Source organism: Choloepus didactylus (genome assembly GCF_015220235.1).
Source record: "Choloepus didactylus isolate mChoDid1 chromosome 13 unlocalized genomic scaffold, mChoDid1.pri SUPER_13_unloc1, whole genome shotgun sequence".
In the NCBI taxonomy this organism is placed as follows: Eukaryota; Metazoa; Chordata; class Mammalia; order Pilosa; family Megalonychidae; genus Choloepus; species Choloepus didactylus.
In genome coordinates, this window is record NW_023637588.1 from 1,072,829 (window position 1) to 1,096,758 (window position 23,930).

A 23,930-nucleotide genomic window follows, 5' to 3' on the forward strand; every position below is an offset into this window, starting at 1 on the left:
CCTTCATTAAATGTACCCAATTGTTTATGTGTTACCCTGGACACTTTATGGCCTTAGGACTGCAACTATGTAACCAATATACCCCCTATTTTTAAAGCCAATCCATTTCTGGTGTTTTGCATTCCAGAAGCATTAGTAAACTAGAACAGATTTTTGTACCAGGAGAAGTGGGATTCTAGTGCTCCTTAGTTCACAAATACCAGACATGTCAGAATGGCTTTTTAAATGGATAAGGAGAAGACTATGGAAGAATTGTTAGGAGCTTGATAAAGGCCTAAACTGCTTTGAAGAGACTGTTGGTGGAAATATGGACTCTAAAGATACTTCTGATGAGGCTTGAGCAGAAATGATGAATGTGTTTTTGCAAACTGGAAGGAACATGATCCTTGCTTTAAAGTGGCAGAGAATTTGGAAAAATTGACTCCTCATGTTGTACGGATGGCAGAATTTAAAAGCAACAACCTGGAATATTTAGCTGATGAAATCTCCAAGAAAAATAGAGAAGCAGTAGCCTGGCTTTTACTTGCAGCTTATAGTAAAATGCGAGAGGACAGAGATAAGCTGAGAAATGAACCCTTAGTTTCAAAGAAACCAGAAATTGATAGCCTGAAAAACTCTGGGCTTCCAGGGTGTGAAACCCTGGAACCTACAGCCCAAAATGAGGATTTAACCAAACATGGAAACCAGCTACCATTTCAGTACAAGCCAAGATTGGAAAAACATTTAAGCAGTAAGGATTTGTGGGAAGTCCTATTGTTTGATGGTTTTGACCCCTGTGTGCTTCATGTGAAACCAACAGAATTTTTGTGAGCTCTTTACAGACAGAGCCACTGCTGTTTAGGACTGGAGGAGAAAGACAAGGAATATATTGAAGGAAATTTTTCTTCAAAAGCAAAGCCATGGAAGTTGAGGTCTGGATTCAAGAGGCCTTGGGCTGGGAGACCAGAGTAGCACACATGCATGGAAAGGGTGGGTTTGCCCCAGAGGTCAAGAGTGGGCCTTCCTCCTTAATGTTCTGGAAGACTTTTGCCACCCCAGGCCTTAAAGAGGGTTGAGTGCATTCCCAGGGAATTGGAGAGAACCTGGCTGCCACCCCACTGTTCTGAAGGGGTTGAGCATGTGTTCCAGAGATGGAAAAGATTCCAGGTCCTGCTCCAATGTTTGAGGAGGGTGGGACAAAGAAGGGGGTATCCCCAATCTGTGGATATGTTGAAGCACTCATCCCAGGGTTTGGAGAGAAAAGGGTTACCACAGATGCCCTTAGGAAGATTTGGACTCTTGTTCTCTCAAGCCCCAAGGATGCAACATCATTCTGTAAATGACCCTCAGACTTTGAAATCTAATGGATTTTGTCCTGCAGGTTTTAGGAACTGATTTTGTCCTGTGAACCCTTTTTTTCCTTTCAGTTTCTCCTTATGGCAATGGGAATTTTCACCCTATGATTGTCCCTCCTTTGTATATTGGAAGCACATAAATTGTTCTAAGTTTACAGGTCCACAGTCAGAGAGGAACTTTGCTTTGGGGCAGACAAAACCTGTAACTGGTTTAATGGGATCTTGTACTTAACTATTGTTACTGAAATGATTTCAGTTTTTGTGATATTGTGATAGGATGAATGTATTTGTATATGGAAAGATCAAGTCACTTTTGGATCTGGGGGTGGAATGCACCAGTTTGAATATATTATGTCCCCCAAAATGCCATTATCTTTGATGTACTCTTGTGTGGGCACACTTATCAGTGTTGAATACATTGTAATTCCTTGAGTGTTTCAAAAGGGATGCACCTCACCCAACTGGTGGTGTTGACTGATTGGATAATTTCCATGGACTTGTTACCCCACCCATTCAGAGTGGTTCTAAATTAAATCACTGGAGGCATATAAATAAGCTGACAAACAGAAGGAACTCAGTGCAGCTGAGAGTGACATTTTGAAGTGGAGCTACAGCCAAAAGGGACACTTTGAAGAACACACTGGAACTGAGAGATGAGCTTCAGCATACAGAGACATTTTGGAGGCAGTCTTTGAAAGCAGACCTTTGCTCCAGAGAAGCTAAGAGAGGACAAACACCACAAAAGCAACTGAGAGTGACACTTTGGAAAGAAGCTGAAGCCTAGAGTGGAACATCCTGGGAGAAAGCTATTTTGAAACTAGAACTCTGGTGCAGATGCAAGCCATGTGCCTTACCAGATAGCAGATGTTTTCCAGACAACATTGGCCATCCTCCTTTGAAGGTACCCAATTGTTGATGTGTTACCTTGGCCACTTTATGGCCTTAAGACTGTAACTGTGTAACCAAATAAGCCCCCTTTTATAGAAGCCAATCCTTTTCTGGTGTTTTGCATTCTGGCAGCATTAGCAAACTAAAACACATGGGCTTAGAAACATGGATATCTACTCACCAAGGCTGACTTGACCACAGCCACTGCTGAGTGCCCAATCTGCCAGCAGCAGAGACCAACACTCATTCTCTGATATTGCCCCATTCCCCAAGGTGATCAGCCTGCTACTGGGTGCCTGATTGTTTACCTTGGACCACTTCCATCATGGAAGAGGAAGTGACTTGTTTTTCCTGGAATAAATACATACTCTGGGTATGGGCCTGCCTTGCCTGAATGAAATGCTTCTGCCAAAACTACCCTCCATGTACTTACAGAATGCCTTACTCACAGTCATAGTATTCCACACAGCATTGCTTCTGACCAAGGAACCCAGTTCACAGCAAATGAAGTGAGAGAGTGGGCACTTGCTCATGGAATTCTTTGGTCTTACCATGATCCCCACAACCAGAGACAGCTGGGTCAATAGAATGGTGGAATGGCCTGTTGAAGACTCAATTATAGTGCCAACTAGGTTGCAATACCTTGCAGGTCTGGGACAGTGTTCTCCAGGAGGCTGTGTATGCTCTTAAACAGCATGCACTCTATGGTGCTGTTTCTCCCATAGCCGTGATTCATGGGTACAGGAGTCAAGGGGTGGAAAAGTAGTCACAACACTCACTATCACTCCTCCTGATCCACTATGTAAATTTTTGCTTCCTGTCCCTGCAAGCTTAAGCTCTCTTGGTCTGCAAATCTTTGTTTCAAAAGGAGGAGTCTTTCCACCAGGAAACACAATAACCCCATTGAACTGGAAGTTAAGAGTGTCACCTGGCCACTTTTTTCTTCTTATGCCTCTGAATCAACAGGCAAGGAAGGGGATTACTGTACTGGCTGGGGTGATTGATCCTATCAAGGGGAAATAGCACTTCAACTACACAATGGAAGTAAAGAAGAGTTTTCCTGGAATACAGGAGATCCCTTAGGGCTTCGCTTAGTACTACCATGCCCTGTGAGTAAAGTCAATGGAAAACTGCAACAACCCAATCCAGGTAGACAACCAATGGCCAAGAGAATTCAGGAATGAAGGTTTGGGACATCCTACTAGGCAAACATCCACAGCCAGTTGAAATGCTTGCTGAGGGTAAAGGGAATATGGAATGGGTAGTGAAAGAAGGTAGTGATAAATATGAACTACAGACACATGACAAGTTACAGAAATTAAGACTATGATGGCATGAATATTTTCTCCTGGTTTTGTTATGCTTACATTTGTATTTGTCTGTAAAGCAAATATCTTTTCTTTCTTTTCTTTCTTATCCCCGTATCATATGGAATAAGCTGTATTGTTCATTTTGCTGTATTTAAGAGAAAGGAAATCAATTTTGAGTTAATGTTACCCAAGGACTTGCACTACATTCTGGAGAGGTTTACTGTGTTTCCAGTTGTACACTGCACAGTGGAGTATTGTTAGGCAACATATATGTCTGTTACTGTTGTCTACTTATAGATAAAGTATGGTTTCAGGTGATGTGTATAAATGCCAAGTTGACAATGGGTGGACTGTGATGGTTAAGTTCATGTGTAACTTGGCCAGATGATGGTACTCAGCTGTCTTGTCAAGAAAGCTCTAGTCTACCCATTGCTGTGAGGATGTTTGTGGCTGGCTAATAAACCAACAGGCTGGTTTATTAAATCATCAGTCAATTGGCTGCTGCTGTGACTGATGATGTCAACAAATGTCATGTCTTCCACAATAAGGGAATGCAGTTGGCTGGATTTAATACAATCATTCAGTTGAAGAATTTAAATGAGACAGGTAGAGGACCTTCCCTTTTTTGGCTGCCTAGGAAGCATTTCCTGAGGAGTTCATTGAAGTTGCCAGATCATTTCCTGAAGAGTTCATTGAACACATTCATTGAAGTTGTCAGTTTGTTTCCTAAGGATTTCATTGAACATCTTCATTGGAGTTGTTAGTTTGCTGCCTGCCCTACAGAATTTGGACTTGTGCATAACCGCAGTTGCATGAGACACTTTTATAAATCTTATATTCATAGATATCTCTCATTGATTCTGTTTCCCTAGAGAACCCTAACTAATACACTGAGAAAGAAAAGTCTAACCAGACTTAAGAGGAAAGGAGAATAAAGGAAATGCATTCCAGGAGCCAAAGACTTAATGAGTTTTGTTGTCTGTGGAGCAGAGATGCAGGACAATAGCTTGAGAGATACATGAAGTCAAGGAGAGTTTGTTTTTTTAAGTATATAAGATTGTAGTCTCATTATATGCTGAAGGCAATAATCTAGCAGAAAGCAAAAAAAAAATTCTGTAAGATATAGAGGGGACAATTTCTTGAGGCATATCCCTGAGTGAATGAAAGGGGGATGGAATCTAGTGTAGAGTTGGAAATGTGTAGCCTTCAATAAAAACAGGGAGAATTCATCAGAGCAGAGGTGATGGCTGGGTATGAGGTCCAAATGCATATAGAATGGTTAAATCTGTGGTGAGAATGCTTGAAGTTTCTTTTCTGACTTTTCTGACAGAAAAAAAGAAAATCAACAACTGAGAATTGGGTCTGAGAAGATGGTATTTGATGTTTGAGGAAAGAGGAAGAGCACAAAGCAGTTATTTTGGAACATAGGGAAGTATAGAGTAGGACAGTGTTTCTCCAAGTTGGATCCCTAGAGCAGGAGCATCAGCATCACCTGGGAACTTGGTAGAAATGAAAATTCTCAGGCCCCATCCAGAATTCCTTTAGCAAATTCTGGGGGTGGTGCCCAGAGATCTGTTTTAATATGCCCTCCAGGATATTCTGATACACAAATGTTTAGGAACCACTGGGCTAATCAACTGTAGTAAAATTACAGTGCAGCCACAGGGGGCTCACTGGAACTTTGTGAACATTCATCTGAAGTGAGATGAGAGCCCATAGGTTGGATGTTTCCTTTGGCCACATTCAGCTTCCTTTGTGCTCACAATGACAGACAGAACTTTCTATTAACAATTGGGGTTTTGCCAGACAAGTGTTTTCAAAGCAAAGTTCATTGAGTGACATGATATAAGACAATGAATATAAAAGACCACAGAATTTAAACTCTTTCAAGAAAGAAGTGAGGGATGAAGCAGGATGAAGGACTGTAGAAAGTTGGTAGAGTTAAATAACTGAAGGAACCAGTGTGATTAAAGTGTGTTTGTGCTTGTGTGTAAGAGAAAGAGGCTTGGGGAGGCAGGAGGTGCCATTTGGAACATGGGATGCTTGAAACTGAGACAACAAATGGAAGGCAGTTATTGGAGATGATAAGGTATAGAGCTGTGCTGTTGAACATGGGAACCACTAGCCATATATGGCTATTGAGCACCTGAAGTATGCCTAGTGCAACTGAGGCACTGATTTCTTTATTTTATTTAATTTTCATTAATTTAAGTTTAAAAATTATTCTTGATTCAGTTATTGGAAAACAAGCATATTTAGAACAACTTTACTATCTCAATCAACTTTTGCAATTATAAGTTGTATGAAATCAAAATAGAGATCACTTATTTCTGATGCAAATTTAGCATCTGAGTGAAGTTCTTTAAGTGTAAATTACACACTGTATTTTTGAATTAAATTCAGTTTTATTGAAATATGTTCACATACTATACAATCATTCATGGTATATAATCAACTGTTCACAGTATGATCATACAGTTAGGTATTCATCAACACAATCTATTTCTAAACATTTTCCTTACATCAGAAAGAATCAGAACAAGAATAAAAAATAAAAGTAAAAAAGAACACCCAAATCATCCCCCCATTCCACCATATTTGCATTTAGTTTTTGTCCCCATTTCTCTACTCATCCATCCATACCCATGGTAAAGGGAGTGTGATCTACAAGGTTTTCACAATCACACTGTCCCCCCTTGTATTCTGCATTGTTATACAATCATCTTCAGGAGTCCAGACTACTGAGTTGGAGTTTGATAGTTTCAGATATTTTCTTCTAGTTATTTCAATACATTAAAACCTAAGAGGTGTTATCTATATAGTGCATAAGAATGTCCACCAGGCTGACCTCTTGACTCCATTTGAAATATCTCAGCTGCTGAAACTATTTCATCTCATTTTACATCCCCCTTTTGGTCAAGAAGATATTCTCAATCCCATGATGCCAGGTCCAGATTCATCCCCAGGGGTCATATCCTGAATTGCTAGGGAGATTTACACCCCTGGGAATTGGGTCCCAATTAAGGGAGAGGGCAGTGAGTTCACCTGCCAAGGTGGCTCATTTAGAAAGAGAGAGAGAGAGCCACACCTAAGCAATAAGGAGGTACTCAGGGGGAGACTCTTAGGCACAATTATATGCAAGTTTAGCCTCTCCTTGCAGTAATGAGCTTCATAAGGGTAAATCCCATGATAGAGGGCTTAGCACATCAAACCACCAGTCATAATGTTTGTGACATCAACCGCAGTCCAGGTGAGGAAGTCCAACACTTCCACACTTTCCCCCAGTTCCTCAAGGTGGGGGTGGCTGTAAATACATTTTTATTCTCTGCCCAAATTACTTTGGGATGTGTCACTATTTCACTCTAACACATACTAACCTACTGTATCTCAGTTCCTACTCAAATTTCCATGTGATTTTGGCATTTGAACAAACTGTAGAGCTAAACTGTTTAGAAAATATAGATCCTGAACCAAATAGACATCTCTTCCTTTGGTCTTACATGAAAGTGGAAGTTTGAAAACACAATCAGTTTTAACCTTTACCCTTTGGCCCAGCTTGCCCTAGTCTTAAACAGACCTGCTTCATTCATATCACTAATTTCACTAATTGAAGTGTGGGCTGTTTTTAGCTTTCTTATTTTAACAGTAGCTGTATGCAACAATACTTATATTCATATCTGCCAAACTCCAGCTCTGAGCTTCAGTCATCACAGAGATACCCATTGTTCCAGAGACCAATCAGGTTATACACCAAGGGAGCAGCATTTCAAAGACTGGAGGCAGCCATCACAACACAGGAACAGAATTGACTGCTCTAAGGGTTTACAATCTAGGGAACATTACAACAATCATTTCCCTGTTAGACTGTGTTATAAGATTTAATTCTGAATTTACACATTGTAGTTAGTCCATATTGGTGAGGCATTATAGTGTCTGCCTTTATTTTTGGCACACTTCACTCAAATGCTGATATACACATTGGATTTTGAGGACCATGCAAAAAAAGAAGAATGTTAATCTCACTAATTTTTATTTGAACTACATAGTGATATAATTTGGTCTGTTGGGTTAACTAATGTATATTAAAATTCATTTTTCCTGTTTTCTTTTGCTTTTTTAATGTAGCTACTACAAAATCTATCTTTGTGACTCACATTATTTTTCTATTGGATTGATATATCTCTTCTTTGTTGGAACAAGACACCATTTCCTGGCAATAAATTGCAAACCCCACACCCATCCCCATAAAAATCAGAAGCACTGCTCTAGGTTTGACCATAGTGATCTGTACCACCAGAAGGGCAGAAGGACTAGATTATTTGTGGGTTATAGGTCAAGGAAATGAGAAGGCAAGTTATAGAAAAGATTATCCATATAGAAATTGAGGTCAGCCAAATCATGGGAAGAGTTTTGACAAGACAGAAATACTCTATATGCTCAAATCATCAAGGAATGAGTGACAGCAAGGAGACATACATGTATTATCTAAAAAATCCTTCTGTAAACCAATACACAACCACTTCCCTCATGCATAATGAGCATTCAGTCAGACAATGACTTGCCTCAGATGCATGTTGCACATTGGATTTTCCAAGACCTCATCCAAAAGTGAAAATGTCATTTGGGAAATGGGTGTGCAATTCAGACTCAAGTGCATCAGGCTCTGGCTATGAATAATAGCCTTGAACAGGTCTTCAAATCTGGAATTTTCAGGGAAATGTGTTGGCCTGCAGAATGGGAATGCTACACTGAAGATCACATAGAGTATGACAATCTTGTTTGCAATGTTTCATGGCTGATCTAGTTCATCCCAGAATAGATTTTGTGTTGATCATTTTCTCACAGACTTGTTATCATTTAAAGATCTTCAGGTTCCCAGACAGGACAGAGCATCTCTACTAATGCCTACATTGGGCTGTTGTCTCAGAAATAATATTCTGGTTCTTTATCATGACTTTCATCTAAGCATACCCTAAGTGACCCTGCTCTAATTTTGTGACAAGGCCAGGCAGAAAGATTTTGCAAATATTCAGGCAAGAAGTGATGGAGGTTAAGATCAGGTTGGTAATGGAATAGAGGACAAGTTGTAGTTTGATTTAGGATTTCAAAAGTAGGATTTTTTAGTTGGCTTCACATGTGGTATGAAACAAAGTGTTGAGGACAATTCCGTGAGTTTTTCATAATTCCCTTGAAAGTTGAAATAAAATATCAGGGCAACAGCTTTTGTCATTACCTCTGTAAGTGCCACTTGGGGAAAAGAATTAGGAACACACAAATTGCCCTCATGCCCCTGATGGACTCAGGATTCCCAGGCCTGGAAGGGACTCCCTCAAGCTACTCATGTTTGAAACAACTTGAAGTCAAACATGAAAACTGGTATGCAAACTCATGGAGTCAGAAACTAGAATACAGGTGAGCAGTGTATGTGGTAGGGATAGGGAATTGGAAGTTAAGGCTTAAAATGTGCTGGGTTCCTATTTGCAATGATGGAAATGTTTTGGTGATGGATGGTAGGGGTGGTAGCAAAACACTGTGGATATAATTAACAACACTGAAATACATTATCTGAATATGATTAAATGGGGAAATGTTAGATTGCATATAGGGTAACAATAAAAAGAATCCATGGGACTACATTATACAAACTGAACCACAAATTAAACCATGGAGTTTAATATTACAACTATAAAAATGTGCTATCATCAATTGTAACAAATGTTCCACACCAATGCAAGTTGTTGGTGGGTTGGTATATGGCAATCCTGTATTTCATGAATGATTGTTCTGTAAACCCACAAATTCTCTGATATGAAAAATTAAAAGGAATATTGTCATGAGAAGGATTGTAGAAACTTGTAATCCTACAGAGAAGTGATTTATGACTGAGGAACCTATGATAAACCTGAATGCAGAGCACACCTGGAAAGCTCTTTTAACTTAATTCCCAGATTATGTGGTGAGTCTGTGAGAGGATGAACATGTGGCTGTTTTCTGGATCCTAACCCAATACTTCTTTAGACCCTACCTCTCCACACAACTTCTACCCCCTTCCTTTCTCCCTGCTGCAACAAAACTACTCAATTCCCCAATTCTCCTCTCACCATTTTATATTCCAGTTAAGTTTTCACCCTCAATATTATTCCAAAACTGGTCTTGATCACCATTGATCTCTGCATTGCTACTTTCAATGGCTGGTTTTCAGTACCTACTCTCCCCTGTCTAACTGCCATCATCTGACAGTGTTGATCTTTCCTTCTTTAATACACTTCATTTGAATTTAAGGTTATTACAGTCTACTTTTCCTAACTTAATAGCTATTCCCAAACTTCTTTCACTGATTACTACTTTTATGACCAACCACTTAAGTTTGGAGAACTCTGGAATAAGTCCTTGGATCTTCTCTTTTCCATAGCTATGTTTGTACCCTTGGTGAACTCATTAGTCTTTGGCTTTAAACATTGTATATTTACATAGCATGCACAGACACACACTAATGACACCCAGATTTTATCTTCATCTCAGGAATACTTCATACTGTCACTTGGAAGTCTAATACACATTTCAGCTTTATGTCAACTTCAGACCTACACAGAAAATATTCTCCCCATCTCAGTGGCAATGCTATCCTACCAGTTGTTCAGTCCAAAAATCACTATTAACTGTTTCCTGTCTCATACTCCACATTTAATCCAGCATGGAATTAGCCCCTGCCAAAATATACCCAAGTTCTGGAGACTTGACAACCCCTACTGCTTACACCCTAGTCAGATCTGCCATCTCTCTCACCTGGAAGAGTAAAAACCTTTGATTTCCCTGAATCTACCTGGCTTTCTGAAGTGCAGTTCTTAACATAGTAGTCAGAATGAGCCTCTTAAAAACCAAGTCATACATAACCTATGCTCAAAACCTCTAAACAACTCCTCAATCAAAACAAAACAAAACAAAACACATGCACTCATACACATACACAAAAGACACCAGTCCTCACACACTGGCTTACAAGGCACAATCCATGACCCATTCCCTTAACATCCTCCATCCCACTGTCTAAAGCCACATGGATTCTGTGAGCTTTTCTGAACACTGGGCCTTACTCTTGTGATCCCTTCTGCCAGGAATGGTCTATGACCAGATGTTCATTTGGTTCACTTTTTCACCTCATTCAAGTCTTTCTTCAAATTTCCCCTTCTCTGTGGAGCTTACTAATACTACATCCTTTCCCCCACCATTCAAGCAACCCTTAATATTCCTGAGCTTTCTATATTATTTTTCCATATTACTATTACTCTCTAAAAGCTTCTGTTGTTCTTGTTCATTTTATTTCTCTCCTGATAGAAACTAAGGGCACTCACCTTACCCAGTCACACTGATATATCTAAAGTGCCTTAACTAGCACCTGAAACAAAATAGGCATCATTTCTTAATGAAAATAAGGCTAATGATGGGCTTCCAGGAACCTAGGTAATTCCATTACATTGGATTACATTGAATGATATAGTAGCATTTCCTATAAAGCTGCTATAAACTCAGACAAAGATTACTTTCCCAATGAATTTCTTGGACAAGTGAAGCTATTTTCTTCAACTGATTCCAATGCACTTCTGGGGCAGAATCTGCTAGATGCTGACTCCTACCCATTTTCCGTTTCTTACTTAAAATAACTCCAATTTTTATTCTCAACACTTGTAAGATTAGAGGCTGATTTCTTGGTCCCCCTTGCAATTATAGGAAGCCATGTGATGACCAGATGAATATATCATTGAGATAAGGGCAAAAGTGATGCATGGAAGTGTTGTAGGAAGTTTCCATAAAGGGAGCTTCTGCATCTTAGAGTTACCCTTTCCATTTCATCCCATTTCTTCTGCTTCCTGGCTGGAAGACAACCCTGATAGCTGGAGCTCCAGTAGCCACTGTGGCCCAAGCCCATCTTGGTAACAGAGGCACAGAGGAGATGCACAGAAGGGGCCCAGGTCCCTGATGAACCTGGAAGTATAGTGACCACAGGCTTCCTACCTCCAGACTTTTTATGGGTGCAGAAAATTAAGCTTTACAAGCTTAAGCCACTTATGGTGCAAGGGAGATATTCTACATGGTTGAACATAATCCAGAGCAATACATCTTCTCTCCCTCTTTTCCACCTGGACAACCTATGATCCCTCAGCAGCTGAATAAATTATTTATTTTCTGAAACCATTACCAGAGTCTTCAGGTACCCCCTCCCCACAAACACACTCTGCTTTTAGGTTCAGTCCCCCTACCTTAATTCTGACACCCATCTCTGCTTTTAACACATGGTGCAATCGTTATTTTCTTGTATATTTTACTCTCCCAGAGGAGAAAGGAAAGAATATGTTGTTTTTAACGGAATCTCCAAGGTAGAGACTGGTCTGACACCTACTTGGGTGTTTGGAGTTGACAGCTGGGATGCCCCAGTGCTTTACACAGGATCCTTTCTGAAGTGTTGTCAGGGTCAATGTCACAGATTTCCAGCTCCTGGGGTTTCTCCCAATCATGGAGTAGAGAACAGATCTCTCTCCAAAAGATGAGGCTCCACATTTGACTATACAAAAGAAAAACTTAATTCTCCAGTGAAATAAATTCAATTCTAGCAATTTTAAAAGTCAATAAGTATATTGAGCCATCCTGTTGAAACCACCTATTACTCTATACAGGCTTCATGCTAGTCAAGAAGGAAAAAAGCATTATCAGTCATCAAAAACAACATGAAGGTAGTTGATGACTCTAGTCTGGAAAGATTTAACTGAGTTTGATGCCTTGCAATGTGAGAAAGTTGAATATTAAAATAAATCATTATTGATAGGTGCTGTATGTTGTATGCTCTGAACATCCTTAAATGATTTTTCAGATTTATTTTATTAATTCACACAGTGGATCTAAAGAAACAAGAGTAAACTAGTGTTTCTAAATCAGGAGAAATGTTGCTCCCTAGGGGAACATTGCCAATGGATGGAGACATTTTTGGTTGTCACAATTGGTGCTATTGGCCTCTAGTAGATAGACGCTGCGGATCCCACTGAACATTCTAAAGGCATGATAAAGTCCCCCATAAATAATTATCTGGTCCAAAATGTCAATAATTCTAAGTTTAGTCCAGAAATACTGGGTTACACTGAAGCAGATAATTTTTTTTAAAGTCACTGGTCCAGATAGATTGTAGATAAAGTTCTGTGTGAACTTTGTTTTCAGTCTTGTTATGGTCAACAGGCAGTGGAATTTTGGCAGGTTTTAGGAATAAAGCAAAGAATGGAATTTTTAAAAGACTTACCTAGATGTCAGGCTCACTTTGGCTTCCCTATTTTAAAAAGATGCCATGAATATACAACCTAAGTTTCTCTAGAATGTGGCAGTGCTTCAGACAATATAACAAAACTAACAGATGTTTGTTTTCTTGAATAAAAATCATAGCTTCTAAAAAAATGTCCATTATGTGCTTCATGAATCTTCCTCCTGATTCTCAAAGAGGGAGTGAAACAAAGGTAGATGGTGTATGATGTACCCTGGATAACTATCTAAATATTTTATTTGCTATAGAAATTACTGCATGATGTCCTCTATTAATAGTTTACAACCAAAGGCTCTCTCAAGAATTTTCCTTCTCTCCTCATTAAGAAGACCAAAAATGAAATTTAGTATTGATTTAAAATCATTGTATGTTTCCTTTCTGTCTTTATCTTTTTTACTAGCTATGGGAAACTGGCACTCAGATAATATCATATACCCTATGGCTGCACAAAACTCCTGGACACTCAAATCTATGAATGTGTAATGGTCTTTATATTTGCCACTCTTCATAAGAATCTTCATGGGCTGCAGCACACAGACAGCAGCCCTGGTAAACCCAACACTTCTGAGTTCCCCATTACTAAAATCCAGTGTGCCATGAATCAGTCCTTCTGAAGCCAATGAACACAGGTGTTCCAGGTAGACTAAATGCTGTTTAATGGTCAAACCAGCCTCAGATGCCAATGTATTGGCAAGAAAATGGGCCAAGTATATCCGTGTGTGTTTTTCACGTGAGTCTGATGTCACCCCTCTTGTCCATCACCTGACCCATTGCACTGCAAGTGATCCAGTATATGAAAGGGACTCCACACAGATACACAAGCATATCATTCTCCTGCACAAGTTTGAGGGCCTTTGTAGCCCTGTCCATGTCTTCAAAAAATGGAGTAAAACACTTCTGTCTCTTTACATCAGAGAACTACAGCCTCACAGACAGACCTGTGTCCTTCTTTAATGCCATCATGGCAGCCTGATTGGGCCTTGATGAGATAAGGAATAAGGAACCAGGAGTCATTTTTCTCTTCAGCAAACTGACCAGGAGCACTGATGCTGACACCTGCTGCATGCTGTAAATACACAAAGCAGATTCCTCTATACTTAAGGTAATATTTATGTTGTCTAAGTCCTCAAGGACGAACAGGAATTTCTTGGGATCAGACAGGATATCAGCCACAGGAGCCTGGCTATTGGGCCAGTTCTTAGAGATCAGCTTAACCAAGCTACCATTGTTATGAGATTATATCCTTCCAAATTACACCATTTGCCCACTCTAAAACTACCATTTTTTTAATAATCATTTTGAGATATATTCACATACCATGCAGTCATACAAAACAAATAATACATTTGATTTTTCACAGTACCATTGCATAGCTGTGCATTCATCATCAAAATCAATCCCTCACACCTTCATTACCACACACACAAAAATAACAAGAATAATAATTAAAGTGAAAAGAGCAATTAAAGTAAAAAAGAACAGTGGGTGCCTTTGTTTGTTTCTTTCCCCCATTTTTTTACTCATTGATCCATAAACTAGACAAAGTGGAGTGTGGTCCTTATGACTTTCCCACTCCCATTGTCATCCCTCATAAGCTAAATTTTTATACAATCATCTTTAAGATTCATGGGTTCTGGGTTGTAGTTTGATAGTTTCAGGTATCTGTCACCAGCTACCCCAATTCATTAGAAAATAAAAAGGGTTGTCTATATTGTGCATAAGAGTGCCCACTAGAGTGAACTCTCGGCTCCTTTTGGAATCTCTCTGCAACTGAAGCTTATTTCATTTCCTTTCATTTCCACCTTTTGGTCAAGATGTTCTCTATCCCATGATGCCAGGTCTACATTCCTCCCTGGGAGTCATATTACACATTGCCAGGGAGATTCACTCCCATGGGTGTCTGATCCAACATAGGGGGGAGGGCAGTGATTTCACCTTTCAAGTTGGCTTAGGTAGAGAGAGAGGGCCACATCTGAGCAACAAAGAGGCATTTGGGAAGAGGCTCTTAGGCACAACTATAGGCAGGCCTAGCCTCTCCTTTGCAGCAAGAGTCTTTCCAAGGGCAATTCCTGTGGCAGAGGGCTCAATCCATCAACCACCAGTCCCCTATGTCTGTGAGCACATTTGCAACCATTGAGGTGGGGCAGGCTAATAGCCCTGCATTCTCCACCAGCTTCTCAAGGGGGCTCTGCATATTTTTCCTTGTTTTTTTAGTTAATTCTTTTCTTTAATCAACTCTATTAAAAATTTAAAAAATTAAAAAAATTAGAAAAATACAATAAAAGAATATTTCAAACAGACCATAACAAGGGAGTAAGAAACAGACAACTAACCTAAGATAACTACTTTACTTCCAACATGATCCTACTCTATCCCAGGAAAGTAACCTAATATAGCAACATTTCTGTGAACTTGTTCCTACCATACCCATCAGAAATTAACAGACCATAGTCATTCCTGGGTATTCCCAGAACATTAAATTTACCCATGACAGATTATCTGTTCTTACTGGATTATTGTTCCCCCTTCCTTAATTACTCTATCACTAGTTCCCCTACATTCTACATTATAAACTATTTGTTTTACATTTTTCAAAGTTCACATTAGTGGTAGCATATAATATTCCTCTTTTTGTGCCTGGCTTATTTTGTTCAGCATTATGTCATCAAGGTTCATCCATGTTGTCATATATTTCATGACATCATTATTTCTTACTGCTGTGTAGTATTCCATCATGTTTATATGCCACACTTTATCCACTCATCTGTTGAAGGACATCTGTGTTGTTTCTGTCTCTTGGAAATTGTGAATAATGCTGTTATGAACATTGGCATGCAGATATCTGGTTGTGTCGCTGCTTTCAGATCTTCCAGGTATATACTGAGAAGTGCAATATCTGGATTGAAGGGTAACACTATATCAAGTTTTCTAGGAACTGCCAGACTGACTTCCAGAGTGTCTGAACCATTATACAGTCCCACCAACAATAAATAATGGTTCCAATGTCTCCACATCCCCTCCAGCACTTTCAGTTTCCTGTTTGTTTAATGGCAGCCATTCTAATTGGTGTGAGATGGTATCTCATTGTTGTCTTAATTTACACCTCTCTAACAGCTAGTGAGACAGAACATTTTTCATTTGTTTCTTGGCCATTTGTATTTCTCTTCAGAGAACTGACTTTTCATATCTTTTGCCCATTTTATAATTGGCCTGATTATACTATCATCATTGAATTGTAGGATTTCATTATATATGCAAGATATCAGTCTTGTGTCAGAAACATTGTTTCCAAAAATTTTTCCCATTGAGTTGGCTGCCTCTTTACCTTTTTGAAAAACTCCCTGGAGGTACAGAAACTTCTCAGCTTGAGGAGTTCCCTTTTATCTATTTTTTTTGTTGCTTGTGCTTTGGGTGTAAAGTCTAGGAAGTGGCTACTGAATACAAGGTCTTGAAGATGTTTCCCTACATTTTTTTCTAGGAGTTTTATGGTACTTTCTTTTATATTGAGATATTTGATCCATTTTGAGTTAATTTTTGTGTAGGGTGTGAGGGATGGGTCCTCTTTCATTCTTTTGAATATGAATATCCAACTCTCCCAGCCCCATATGTTGAAAAGACCATTATGACCCAGTTCAGTGTCTTTGGGGGCCTTATCAAAGATCAGTTGGCCATAGATCAGGGGGTCTATCTCCACATTCTGAATTTGTTTCCTTTGATCAATATATCTATCTTTGTGCCAGTACCATGCTGTTTTGACAACTATGGCTTTGTAATAAGCTTCAAAGTCAGGGAGTGTAAGTCCTCCCACTTCATTTTTCTTTTTAGAGTATCTTTGGCAATTCAAGGCATCTTCTCTTTCCAAATAAATTTGATTACTAGCTTCTCCAAGTCTGCAAAGTAGGTTGTTGGAATTTTGATTGGGATGGCATTGAATCTGTAGATGAGTTTGGGTAGAATTGACATCTTAATGACATTTAGCCTTCCTATCCATGAACATGGAATATTTCTCCATCTTTTAAGGTTCCCTTTTATTTCTTTTAGTAGAGTTATGTAGTTTTCTTTGCATAGGTCTTTTACATCTTTGGTTAAATTTATTCCTAGGTACTTGATTCTTTTAGTTGCTATTGAAAATGGTATGCTTTTCTTGAGTGTCTTTTCAGTTTGTTCATTTCTATCATATAGAAACATTAATGACTTATTGCATTAATCTTGTTTTCCATTACTTTCCTAAATTTTTTTATTAGGTATAGCAGCTGTATCATCAATTTCTCTGGGTTTTCCAGATATAAGATCTTATCATCTACAAAAATGACAGTTTTACTTTTTCCTTTGCAATTTTTATGTCTTATTTCTTTGTCTTGCCAGATTGCCCTGGCTAGCCCCCCCAGCACAATGTTGAATAACAGTGATGATAGTGGGCATCCTTGTCTTGTTCCTGATCTTAGAGGGAAGGCTTTGAATCTCTCACCATTGAGTACTATGCTGGCTGTGGGTTTTTCATATATGCTTTTTATCATATCGAGAAAGTTTTCTTCAATTCCTACCTTTTGAAGTGTTTTTATCAAAAAGGGATGTTGGATTTTGTCAAATGCTTTTTCAGCATCTATTGAGATGATCATTTGATTTTTCCCTTTTGATTTGTTAATGTGTTGTAATACATTGATTTTCTCATGTTGAACCATCCTTGCATGTCTGGAATAAACCCCACTTGGTCATGGTGACTGATTTTTTTTAATGTGTCTTTGGATTCGATTTGCAAGTATTTTGTTGAGAATTTTTCATGTATATTCATTAGGGAGATTGGCCAGTAGTTTTCCTTTTTTGTAGCATCTTTGCCTGGTTTTGGTATTAGATTGATGTTAGCTTCATAAAATGAGTTAGGTAGTGTTCCATTTTCTTCAATGTTTTGAAAGAGTTTAAGTAAGATTGATGTCAGTTCTTTTTGGAAAGTTTGGTAGAATTCCCCTGTGAAGCCATCTGGACCTCAGTATTTATTTGTGGGAAGATGTTGATGACTGGTTTGATCTCTTTGTTTGTGATTGGTGGATTAAGCCTTCTGTTTCTTCTCTGTTCAGTCTAAGTTGTTCACAGGTTTCCAGGAAATTGTCCATTTTCTCTACATTATCAAGTTTGTTGGCATATAGTTGTTCATAGTATCCTCATAATTTTTTTAATTTCTTCAGGATCTGCAGTAATGTCACCTTTCTCATTCATTATTTTCTTTTTATGGGTCTTCCCTCTTTTTGATTTTGTCAGACTAGCTAGGGCCTTGTCAATCTTGTTAATCTTTCCAAAGAACCAACTTTTGGTGTTATTTCTCCTCTCTGTTCTTTTCTTTTTTTTTTTTTTTTTTTGGTTTTCTATGTTATTTATTTCTGTTTAATCCTTGTTATTTCTTTCCTTCTACTTGGTTTAGGATTGGTTTGCTGTTCATTTTCTAGCTTCTTCAGTTGATCCATTAGTTCTTTGATTTTGTTTCTTTCTTCTTTTTTAATATAGGCATTTAGTGCTATAAGTTTCCCCTCAGTACCACTTTTGCTGCATCCCATAGGTTTTGTATGTTGTGTTCTCATTTTCATTTGTCTTTATATATTTAGCAATTTCTCTTGCTATTTCTTCCTCAACCCACTGATTGTTTAGAAGCATGTTGTTTAAGCTCCAGGTATTAGTGAATTTTCTAAGTCTCTGATGGTTATTGACTTCTAATTGCATTCCATTGTGGTCAGAGAATATGCTTTGAATAATTTCAAATTTTTTAAATTTATTGAAGCTTGTTTTATGTCCCAGCACATGATCTATTCTGGAGAAAGTTCCATGAGCACTAGAGAAGAATGTGTACCCTGGTGATTTGGGAGGTAATGTTCTATATATGTCTGTTAAATCCAATTCATTTATCAGATTGTTTTGCTTATCAGTTTCCTTATTGGTCTTCTCTCTGGTTGATCTATCAATAGTAGAGAGTGATGTGTTCTAGTCTCCCACAATTATTGTGGAACATCAATTGCTTCCTTTAGTTTTACCAGTGTTTCTCTCATGTATTTTGTGGCACCTTGAATGGATGCATAAACATTTATGATTGTTATTTCTTCTTGTTAACTTGCCCTTTTCATTAGAATGTAGTGGTCTTTCTTGTCTTTCATAACATCCTTGCATTTAAAGTCTATTTTATCTGAGATAAATATTGCTACGCCTGCTTTCTTTTGGCTGTAGCTTTCATGAAATATTTTTTCCATCCTTTCACTTTCACTTTCTTTGTGTCCCTGTGTCTGAGTCTCTTGTATGCAACATATTGATGGTCATTTTATGTTATCCATTCTATGAATCTATATCTTCTAATTGGGGAGTTTAATCCATTTACATTAACTGTTATAACTGTGAAGGTATTTCTTGAATCAGCCATCTTTTCCTTTGGTTTATGTTTGTCATATTTATCTTTTCCCTCTCTCTATTAATATCCTTTAATGTACCCATACTGAATCTCTTTAGTACTGAACATTTCTCCATGTCTCTCTATCATCTTTCTTTGTTTCTCTGTCTGTAGGGTTCCCTTTAGTATTTCCAGTAGGGCAGGTCTCTTGTTAGCAAATTCTCTCAGCATTTGTTTCTCTTTGTAAAATTTAAGCTCTCCCTCAAATTTGAAGGAGAGCTTTCTGGATAAAGTATTCCTGATTGGAAATTTTTCTCACTTAGAATTTTAAATATGTCATGCCACTGCATTCTCACCTCCATGGTGGCTGCTGTGTAATCATTACTTAATCTTATGTTGTTTCCTTTGTATGTAGTAAATTGCTTTTCTCTTGCTGCTCTCAGAACTTGCTCCATCTCTTCCATATTTGACAGTGTGATCAGAATAAGTCTCAGAGTGGGTTCATTTGAATTTATTCTATTTGCTGTTCACTGGGCATTTACAATTTCTGTATTTATGGTGTTTAGAAGTTTTCCCCAACAACTTCTTTGAATACTCTTCCTAGACCTTTACCCTTCTCTTCCCCTTCTGGAATGCCAATTAGTCTTATATTTGGATGTTTTACATTATCTATCATATCCATGAGGTTCATTTTGATTTTTAAAATTTTTCCCCATTCTTTGTTTAGTTCTTTCATTTTCCATTCTCTCATCTTCCAGGTCACTGATTTGTTTCCCAGCTTCCTCTAGTCTTGTACTATTAGCATCCAAAACCTTTTTAATTTTGTCACATTTTCTTTAATTTCTATAAGATCATCTTTTTTTATTTGCTCTTGCAATTTCTTCTTTATGCTCTCCTAAGTTCTTCTTCATGTCCTTTATATCCTGTGCCATGGTCTCATTATTCATCTTTATTTCTTTGATTAATTGCTCCAGGTACTGTGTCTCCTCTGAATTTTTGATTTGGGTGCATGGGCTTGGGTTATCCATATCACTCAGTTTTTCCATATGCTTTAAAATTTTCTGCTATTTTTGGCCTCTTGGCATTTGCTTAACTTGATAGGGTTCTTTTAGGATTTGTAGACTGATTGAAATCCTTATCTCTAATTTGTCATAGCTACGGCTTCTTGGAGTACACATTCTCTAACTAACCAGCAGGTGGCATCCACAGGCCACCTATTTGCCTCAAGCCAGTTCTCCTCCACTTTGTCTTTGTAGTGATTGGGGGATTGAGACTTGTTTGGGTCCAGTTGGTGTACCCAGCTTGCATGTGTAGTTGGTGTTACCTACCCTGTATATGGGATGTGTGTCTGGGCAGTCAGGGAGGGGGTTGGCTCTAACAATTAAATCTCCCTGGTGCTCCTGGGGATTTAAAGCTGCTGCAATAGTATAATCCTTCAGTTCAGTCTTGCCACAGTTTGTCTCTGCCTCTGACCCACAAGTCCTTGGTATTGGCATATGGCCACTGAGACTTGCAAGTGGGTCCCTCTTCCAGGCCATGCACCACCCCCAGGAAACTACCAGTTTTATAAGCATTGTTTTTCTGGATGATTTATCTCCAGCCAGGAACACCTTAAGGTGTTTTGGTGGTGATGTATCCTTAGGATTATACCCATGTCAAGTTTGTTGAAAGTTTCTGCTGCAGTTTCAATAAACATGAATATGTGGAAAACTGTTCTTGCCAGTACACCAGGAATCTTTCCTTTTGGAGAAATTGTGTCTCTTTTACCTAAGGGCCAGCGAAGTATGGGGTATAAGAAATGCAAATTATAGATGAGTTCAAAATACATAAGAATTTTCACCCAGTATTTCTACTTGCAAGCATTCATCACAAAGACATAGGTACAAACATGCATACTATGGCCTTGTTTTAAAAGAAGAGTGCATAAACCTGGATTTTACTGATAGTTAAATAATGTATAATTCATCAATATAGTGAATCCCCAAATATCTTTTACCATTGCTTATTCATTCTTCAAGGAATTTCCTAACATTTATCTCAGCATGAGGAAGGCCTTATTTTTCCTCCTTTTGTGTTTTCACATTTCATAGCCTTCTGTTGTAACATTTAATAAAAAGACAGTTCATTTTAAATTGAAATTTTCCTTTGAGCTAATGATTCCTAAGTTCAGGGACTGTTTCCTATTATCCATTCAACTCAAAGCATATAGCTATTACATCTTTGACTCTACCAACCATTAGTTACAACTTAATGTTTCCTCTTATTTTCTTGTTTATGTACATGATTACTTAAATCCTGATTATTTAATAAGTAACAACATAAACTTAATGATATATACAACACATTTAAATATCAGTTACAGAGGGAGTTTTACTTATGCTGAAAATATATGATTGCATTCCAAGTATAACAAGATACAGTAAAAACAATCATATTTAAAGCTATCACACAGCTATGGTTACAAAAATAAGACTAAATAAATGAATGTCCAGAGAGGGATGATGCCTTCCTTGGTGAACAGATACCCAAAGATACTGTTATCTCTGGGGCAAGGGAAGACAGAAAAGAGAACCTACTTTTTCAGAAGAGATTTTCTGTAATAAGGAAACAGCTGGCCATTGATAGCTGAACCTGGACTGGCATGACAGACCATGAAGTTGCAGGTCCAGCTCTCCAAGCAGAGATGATTCTGATGGCAGGATTGTCCTGATCATGTCCTCATCTGATTAAAGTGGCAAGTTAACCTTCCCTAGTCCAGCTCTTCTAAGCAGCCTAAACTGCCTGGCAGAGGAAACAGCAAATCTTTTCAGGGGAAAATAATATCTCTTTCTCTACTCTTTTATATACAATGTCTGGCATATAATTTTTAAAAAATAGATTTTCAAACAATCAGAAGACAGTGATCCATAATCAAGAGAGAAAAAAGTCAATAGAAGCACACCTATATAACCTAGCTTTTGGAGTAGTTTTTTTTGTTCGCTTGTTTGTTTGTTTGTTTGTTTGTTTTTATTTTAATATAACTATTAGAAAAAAGTACTATTCTGAAGAAATGTCTAAATAAATAGACAGAATCTTAGCCAAAAATGAAAAGTATAAGAAGAATCAAATGGAAGTTCTATCAGAATTCAAAATGAAGAATTCATCAAAATCACTTAATTACAAATGTCTCATGGCATAAGAAAGCATTTGGTAATACAAAGATGGATTAATAGAACTATCTTAACTTAAAAACAAAGGAAAAAGGTCACTAAACTGATCAGACCATCATGTAACTGTGAGACATTATCAAAGAATATGATTACAAAATACACATAATTACAGTTACAAAAGGATAGGGGAAGGAAGGATAAATATAGAAGAAATATTTGAGAAAGCAATGGCTTAGCACTTTCTAAAATCAACAGGAGAAATTATTCAAGTTACCACTGCCATGTGGCTTGGCTCTCTTGCAGCATGTGGCCCTCAGATTTATTGAGCTTCCATACAAGATGGCTAAGAGTACCAAGTCCAGGTTTCCACTGAGCAAAGGTGGAAGGCCAATCACTTTGGAAGTCAGTAGTATCCCTTCTGCCACACTCTTTTGGCCAAAAACTGTCAATGCCAATTAGGCTTCAAGGGGAAGGGACATAGATGTCATCTCTCAATGGGGAAGAATGTCAAAAAATTTACAGAGAGTTTTAAACAGCCACATGCTGCCCCTTGGCCAATATTTATTAATGTTCCTTCTATATACAAACCCTTACACTCCCAAGACACCCCAAGTAGTCTCATCTATTAAAGCCTCAAAACTCAAGGTCAGGACCTGGTCTGTATCAGGCCCAGATATGTATGAGGCTCCATAGTTGGATGCACTTGCTATGATGATCTGAGCTAAAAGATGATTTGTGTGTTCCATCCACAATCAAACTAAAGTGGTGTTAACAGAGATAGGCAACCTCATTCAAAAAGGAGAAGCAGGGTGGGAAGCAGAATGCAATATTAGTCTATGGTAATTCTGAAATCCACCCAGGCACATATTGCTAGGTTCATTATTAGGACCCATTCTTTCTTCCTGGGAGTCCCCCAGGGCACTTGACACAATCCACTGGAATCCCAGTTCTCCCCTGGATCATCCTTTCTTTTCCATAAAATTAGCCAGTGTTTGTAGCTCAGTAGTTCTTAGATTTTTCCCTGTTCATAGAAGTTAAGGGGTGCAAAAGCTTCTTTTCATTAAGTAGTGTATCTGTCCCTTTCAGTTCAAGATTTTTCAATATTCTATGGACCTTAAATATCCTTTTATAATCCATTCAATTAGGCAAAAGCCATATCCAAAAATCTTAGATATGAGCCCATCTCTGCTCTATAATGCTGCATAGGACTACAACCATTGAGATCACAGAAGCCCTAAATATTAAAGGAGATGTTCTGTGAACAGGCCCTTGGGATCTTTAAATGACCTTTTGTCTATTAGGTACCACCTTAAGTCTTTCTGAAATCTTAAAGGGTTTTACAATCTCACCCTGTATTTGGTATTTTGAAGCCCTTCCTTGGCTCTGAATACCCTCTGATAGACAAGTGTATCCTGGGACTTCTCATTTTTAAGTCAAAAACTTAACATTGTTTTCTTTATCTCATCTCTCTTCTTATTGTAAGCAGAAGAAATCAGGCCACAACTTCATCCCATCCTCCTTATTTTCAAGTTCATTATGTACATTTTCTACTTCCCACATTACTTCAGGCAACAATTG

The 23,930-nt window shown here is 38.2% G+C and overlaps 1 protein-coding gene across 1 annotated transcript in view; it reads right to left on the minus strand.

The window, feature by feature from the left end:
• Positions 1-23,930, minus strand: part of NLRP11 (NLR family pyrin domain containing 11) — a 46,136-nt gene that overhangs the window by 17,969 nt on the left and 4,237 nt on the right. The window contains 7 exon segments of the mRNA XM_037823432.1: positions 8,095-8,259; positions 11,931-12,092; positions 12,877-12,994; positions 12,997-13,543; positions 13,545-14,055; positions 20,746-20,840; positions 22,466-22,475. Coding sequence (XP_037679360.1) covers positions 8,095-8,259; positions 11,931-12,092; positions 12,877-12,994; positions 12,997-13,543; positions 13,545-14,055; positions 20,746-20,840; positions 22,466-22,475 — 1,608 coding nt within the window.